General features: G+C 34.8%; 1 protein-coding gene across 1 annotated transcript; it reads right to left on the bottom strand.

Annotated features, from left to right (window-relative positions):
* Positions 1–3,944: 3,944 nt before the first annotated feature.
* Positions 3,945–4,438, bottom strand: LOC138885471 (uncharacterized). Its single transcript, XM_070166422.1, has 2 exons — positions 4,387–4,438; positions 3,945–4,267 (listed from the first exon to the last, which is right to left on the bottom strand). The coding sequence occupies exons 1-2, from the start codon at positions 4,436–4,438 to the stop codon at positions 3,945–3,947; spliced, it is 375 nt and encodes a 124-aa protein (XP_070022523.1).
* Between the last annotated feature and the right edge of the window lie 2,092 nt (positions 4,439–6,530).

Here is a 6,530-nt window from a genome sequence, read left to right as displayed (position 1 = left end):
ATACATGAAATAGTCTAAATACAATTAGTAAAAGAAACAAAGAAAAAGCTAAATTAAAACTTCAAAGTTCAATTCTTCATATGTATTCATGCTTTCACATTTCAGCTTACAATATGCCAAAGTTACAGTTGTGTACCTGGCATTGTCAATACAAGAAGAAGAAGGTCAGCAAAGTAGTATATAACACATCAACATACAGCAGCAGAAAGCCCAACACAGTAGCTTCAACACCTCAATCCAGAAATCTCAGCAACACGGAGAAAACTAGTAAAAATGGAGAAGAAAAATAGTCCGGAAATCTCTCTTTATTTTTTCTTTCTAGCTTTGAACTCTCTATGGTGTTCTTCCGCTCTCAATATTTCAGAAAATTTGGTTCTATCTTTTTTACTCTCTCCAAAATGAATTATGTCCCTGTATATCCAGTGTATCCAGAGTATATATCGAATGTATACCGCTCTCTACGCCCCCTCTTTTTTTCTTCTCTCTATCTATTTTTTTCTCTTTTTTGAACCCCCTTCTTCCTAAATTTTCTTTTCTATTTATAGCAAATTTTTTGAAATTTTCAGATTTGTTTTTTTTTATTTTTTTTTAATTAAAAGAAATCCCACTTACAAATTGCTTTTATTTTTTTAGAAAAATAAATCCCAACTTTATTTACTTTTATATTTAAAATTCTAAATTTAATTACTTTTATCTTATTTAAAATCCCACTCTTTATTTTTTTAAAAGAGAATCTCACTTTATTTAACTTTTCTTTAAAAAAAAACCACTATCTTTTCTTTTTCTTTTAAAAATGCTACTTTCAATTACTTTTAATTTTTTAAAATTTTTAGATACCTTTATATTTATTTTTTAATTCCAACCTTATTTTACTTTTTAATTTTTTTAAAATTTCCACAAAACTTTTATTTTTTAAAATTTTCTACATTCTTTTACTTTTTTTAAAAGAGAATTCCACCTATTTTTACTTTTATATTTTTTTATTCAATACTTCCCTTTTTCTTATTTTTTAAATCATTCCCGAATTTTTATTTTTTTTTAAAAAAAAATAAAATAAATATTTTCGGATTTGTTTATATAAAAAAAACAAATAATAATAATAAAATATTAATAGTGATAATTCACCTTTTAATTTTTTTTTTTTGGTATTTTTATCATATAATAAAAAGTGTAATAAAGCTAAAATAATAGTAGGTTAAAACCCCCTAAAATATTTACATAAAAGAAGTGATAAAAAATATTAGGTGTTCACAGCGAGTTCTGATGAAGAGACGCCTGCATCAGCTCGTGACTCTGTTGAACACCTCTTTTCTCGTGGGTTTGATGATGAAAACTCCAACTTGATTTATGAGGAAGCGCCTCTTGCCTCTTTTCTTGTATTTATTCCAATGGAATCCCATTTGCCTACTCCTACTGTTGCTGCTACTACTCCGCTGGAAGCTATTTTGACTTCTTCGACCGTTCATACTGCCAATACTTCTCGTACTGAAATTGGTTCTTCAAGTGGAAGTAGGGCAATGAAATAGATTACCATTGAGGTTCCTACCGATAGTAATCTTCTGAAGAAGTCAGGTCAGGCTGACGTGTGGTTGAAACCTTTAATAGGCCCGGTTGAGAAGTCAAAACTGGAAAGTCATAGTTCTCTAACTTGGATGAACGACATTATGCAGTCATCCTTGAAGGTATAAATTCCTACTTTTTATCTTATGTGATTTTCCTTTCGTTAGGATCTCATCCCTTTTTTATGTAGGTCAATCTCATCGGTACGGAGATGATGAAAAGGGTTGCCCATACGAAGCAGTTAATGCATGACTACCATACTGAGGCAAATAATTGGAAAGAGCAGTACGAGAGTCTTTAACTTGAGATGAAGGTTTTAGAGGAGAATAAATGTACCTTGGAGCAGCAGATAAAAGTTATGGTAGCAGAACTAGCAGTTGAGAAAGCCTCTTCCAATCAAGAGGGCAAGGACAAGAACCTTCTTGAGTCTTCTTTTGCTGAACAGCTTTCTAACGCCGCAGAAGAGATCAGAGGTCTGAAGGCCCTGTTGAATAAGAAAGAAGTTTACGTTGGTGAGCTTGTTCAAACGCTCACCCAAGCTTAAGAAGATCTCCGGGTGTCTTCCGATAGGGTCCAATTTTTGGAGAGTTCATTTGCCCCCTTATAGGCTTCTTATGATGTTGCCTTAGCTGAGAAGGAAGAGCTTAGGAATGAGATTGAGCATTGGGAGAGAGATTACAAAGCTCTTAGGACAAAGCTTTTGTTGAAGTAAGTTGGGTTTTTTTGAATACACGCCATGATACTCTTATGGAGGTAAGCCGGGAAGGTTTCAACTTGGCTGCTGAGATAGCAAAGATTAAGGAAACAATTGAGAAAACCCAGCAAAGCCAGAGTTTTTCTTCACCCGTGGCTGATACTCCCGAAGGTGATGAGGCTAATCCTAGTGAAGTGGTTGTTCAACCTTTTTCTGCTCAAGCTGCCCATCCTGGCCGTGATGATACCGTTGTCGGTTCAGATTCTGCCCCCCAGTGAAAAGTTTTTAAGGAAATTTGAATTGTTTTTTTTATTTGGTGGAACAGTTGAAGGTTTACCCTTGGTCCCATTTAAGGGTAATGTTTTTTGCGAATATCATACCCCTAGTCCGTTTGGATTTTTTTTTTTGTAAAGACAATTAAGTTGGAACCAAGTTTCTACTTAGTTTTAACTAAGTTATTAAGATATTATAAAGTTTTTTGTTCAACTTTTATGATATCTTTATTTTGAGTTTCTGTTTTACTCTTTAGTGGACTACCCATACTTTTTTCTTTGTAAGTTTGGGGCTTTACTTTCCACTTTAATTTTAATACGTGGGTTTTTATTGTACCCTTTAACTATTGCATTGAAAAATGCTTTGTTAATTTCGTGACTTTTTGAATCAAGTACGAATTATAAAAGAAGGCACTTTTATATACAACACTTAATAAAGAAGACGTCTCAACTTCATAATGGTGTAAATATACGAAACAAGAAATAGGAACACACATGTTTCTTTGAACGACTTTGAAAAAAAATTTGTATCATTCAAACTTTCGAATTAAGTAACACTTTACATGTATTTAAGTATCATCTATAACTCTTTCATAATTATTTTCTTTACAACAAATTTGTAAAAAATTTCAAAGGGTATATCTTGGCAACCCATGACTAAATATTGCCTTTAACCTTAACATTCGTAAGATTTTGGAATTTATATCCATGAGTGTATTCTTCATAGGTTTTTGAATCAGGCTTGTGTTTTTGTCTTGTAGCTTTGCTCTGAACTTTTAATTTGTTGGGTAGACTTTAGGCTTGACTTGAATTCTAATTGTTCCAGTCTTCTAAACATTCCCTATACATATATTATATAGTCCCCCAAGTGTTTGAGCGTTGAAGCATGAAATTTCGAGCACTTGATTATTCCTTCCACGCGGCCTTTTTTCGGAAAAGGAAAATATACGGGATTCGGAGGTATAACTTAGATGAATACTTCTTAACCCTTTATATTTCATCAAAAAATTTGTAACCCTAGACCGAGAATTATATTTTTTTCCGCGTGTCTTTTAGGTCTAATATCATCATTTGGTGTGAGCTAGCTTTTTGCCTATCATCTAAAAAATTTAGTATAATTTTAACTATTCAAAAATAAAAATTGTAATTAAAGATACCTGACCGTGGGTATTTTCTTTTCTTAGAAATAATACTTTTTCAGGTGAACAACATTCCAACTTGAGGGTAGAACCTTTCCATCAATGGTTTCAAGTTCATATGACCCTTTTCGTGCGATACCTCAAACCTTGTAAGGTCCTTCCCAATTTGGACTCAACTTTCCTACATTGGATGCTCTTATTGATTGAAAAATTTTCTTGAGTACGTAGTCCCCAATCTTGAAGTATCTAAGCTTTCCGATTGTAATATCGCTCAATAACTTATTTTTGCGCAACCATCCTTATCAAAGCTGTTTCTCTCCTTTCTTCAAGCAAATCGAGATTTACCCGCATCTCCTCTACATTTGACTCTTCGGTTGCTTGAGCATATCTCGTACTTGGATCCCCTATTTCAACTGGAATTAAGGCCTCAGCACCGTACATAAGTGAGAATGGTGTCTCTCCCGTACTTGTTTTTTCTATTGTTCGGTAAGCCCACAAGACTCCAGGTAGCACCTCTGGCCACTTGCCTTTTGACTCTTCTAGTCTTTTCTTCAAGTTATTAACAATAACTTTATTTGTTGATTCAGCTTGTCCATTGGCTACTGAATGATAAGGTGTCGAAGTAATCCTTTTAATTTGCCAATTTTGAAAGAATTCTGTGATTTGCGCGCCTATGAACTGCGGGCCATTATTGCACACAATCTCTTTTGGAACTCCAAACCGGCATATGATGTTTCACCAGATGAAGTCTCTGGCCTCTTTTTCTCATACATGTTTGACGGCACCTGCTTCTACCCACTTAGTAAAATAATTAGTGAGTACTAATAGAAATTGTACCTTGCCTTTGGCTTGTGGTAGTGAACTTACGATATTCATCCCCCACTTTATAAAAGGCCATGGTGCAACAACCGGATGTAGTAATTCTGTTGGTCGATGCATATTGTTACTATACCTTTGGCACTTGTCACATTTAGCTGCAAAATTTTCTGCTTCTTCTTCCATTTTTGGCCAGTAGTACTCTAGTCTAATTAAAGTTTTCACCAGGGATCTTCCTCCGGTGTGATTTCCATAATGTCCTCATGTACTTCCCTCATCACATATTCCATTTGAGAAGGTCTGAGACACCTTGCTAGAGGGTCGCCGAACATTTTTCGATATAGATTGCCTCGATCTAAATAGTAATGAGTAGCCTTTCGATGAAGTGCCTGAGCCTTTTTCTTATCTTCAGGTAGTATTCCGTACTGCAAAAAAATGACAATCTCATTTCTCCAATCCCAAGTTAAATTATTAAAATTTACCTCATTTTTATCTTGGTCGAGTACCGAATGAAACAAATGTATTACAGAAGCGTTCTCTTCATTTGTCACTTCTGCAACGGATGCAAGATTAGCTAACGTGTTTGCTTCGACATTCTCATCTTTTGGTATCTGCACAATATTCCAAGTTCGGAATTGTCTAATTAAATCTCGTGCCTTTTTCAGGTATTGATGCATTCTTGCCTCTCTAGCTATATAAGTCCCCTGCATTTGGTTAACCACGAGCCACGAATCGCTTTTGATTATGACCTGCTCTATTCCGAGCTCTCGTGACAATTCTAGACCTGCAATCACAGCTTCATATTTTGCTTCATTATTAGTAATAGGATGTCATTTATGGCTTGTTGTATAGTCTCTCCCACGGGTGGGATCGAGATAATGCCTAAACCTGCTCCTTTTACATTTGAAGAGCCATCGGTAAATAAGGTCCAAGTACCTGGATTAGACCCGTTAAATACCTGCAGTTCTTTTTCTGCCTCTGCTACCATCCCTGGGCTAAAATTTGCCATAAAATCTGCTAAAATATGTGACTTTATTGTAGTTCTAGATTGATATTGATGTCATATTCACTTAGTTCTATATCCCATTTGGCTAACCTACCTGATAACTCTTGTTTATGCAGTATATTACATAAGAGGTAGGCATTTACTGCAAAGATGGGATGACATTGAAAATAAGGCCTTAATTTTCTATATGTCATAATTAATGCTAGTGCAAGTTTTTCTAAATGAGAATTTCGAGTTTCAACATCCAATAAAGACTTGATAACATAGTAAATTGGAGATTGTTTACCTTGGTCCTCTCGAACTAATACTGCACTTACTGTCACTTCCGAAACAGCAAGGTAGATGAGTAGTTTTTCCCCGTCCTTTGGTTTGGCCAGCAATGGTGGGTTTGACAAGTACGCTTTTAAATTTTTGAGCACTTGTTGACATTCGTCAGACCATTCAAATTGACTTTGCTTTTTCAAGGTTGAAAAGAACTTAAAGCATTTTTCCGATGAATTGGAAATAAATCTTCCCAACGCTGCTATTCTACCTGTCAAACTCTTCATTTCTTTTTTGACCCTAAGTATATCTGGTATTTCTTCAATAGCCTTAATCTGCGTGAGATTTACTTCAATGCCACGGTTAGAAACAAGGAATCCAAACAACTTACCTGACGACACGCCAAATGCACATTTCTTAGTATTTAACTTCATGTTGAATTTGCGGAGAATCTGGAACGTATCTTATAGGTGTTGAATATGTTCCCCTACTTATTGTGATTTGACCAATATATCATCTATATAAACCTCCATAGTTTTTCCTAGATATTCTTGAAACATCTTGGTCACGAGCCTTTGGTACGTGGCCCCAGCATTCTTTAGACCGAATGACATAACTTTATAACAGTAAGTCCCTTTGTCTGTAATAAAGGAAGTTTTTCCTCACCTAGAGGATCCATCTTTATCTGGTTATATCCTGAATAGGTATCTAAAAATTTAATAGCTCATATCCTTCAGTAGCATCAATTAGTTAATCTATGAGCGGTAATGAAAAAGAATATT

Source organism: Nicotiana sylvestris, chromosome 2 (assembly GCF_000393655.2).
Source record: "Nicotiana sylvestris chromosome 2, ASM39365v2, whole genome shotgun sequence".
Lineage (NCBI taxonomy): Eukaryota > Viridiplantae > Streptophyta > Magnoliopsida > Solanales > Solanaceae > Nicotiana > Nicotiana sylvestris.
Note: the sequence above shows the minus strand (reverse complement) of the source record. Positions and strands in the feature narration are given on the sequence as shown.

Bases quoted from the DNA above. Each gene is read 5' to 3' on its own strand.
- LOC138885471 (XM_070166422.1), bottom strand. From the start codon at position 4,438: ATGTATGAGAAAAAGAGGCCAGAGACTTCATCTGGTGAAACATCATAT. The intron at 4,268-4,386 runs GTTTGGAGTTCC...CTTATCATTCAG, and splicing joins TGGTGAAACATCATATGCCG to TAGCCAATGGACAAGCTGAA.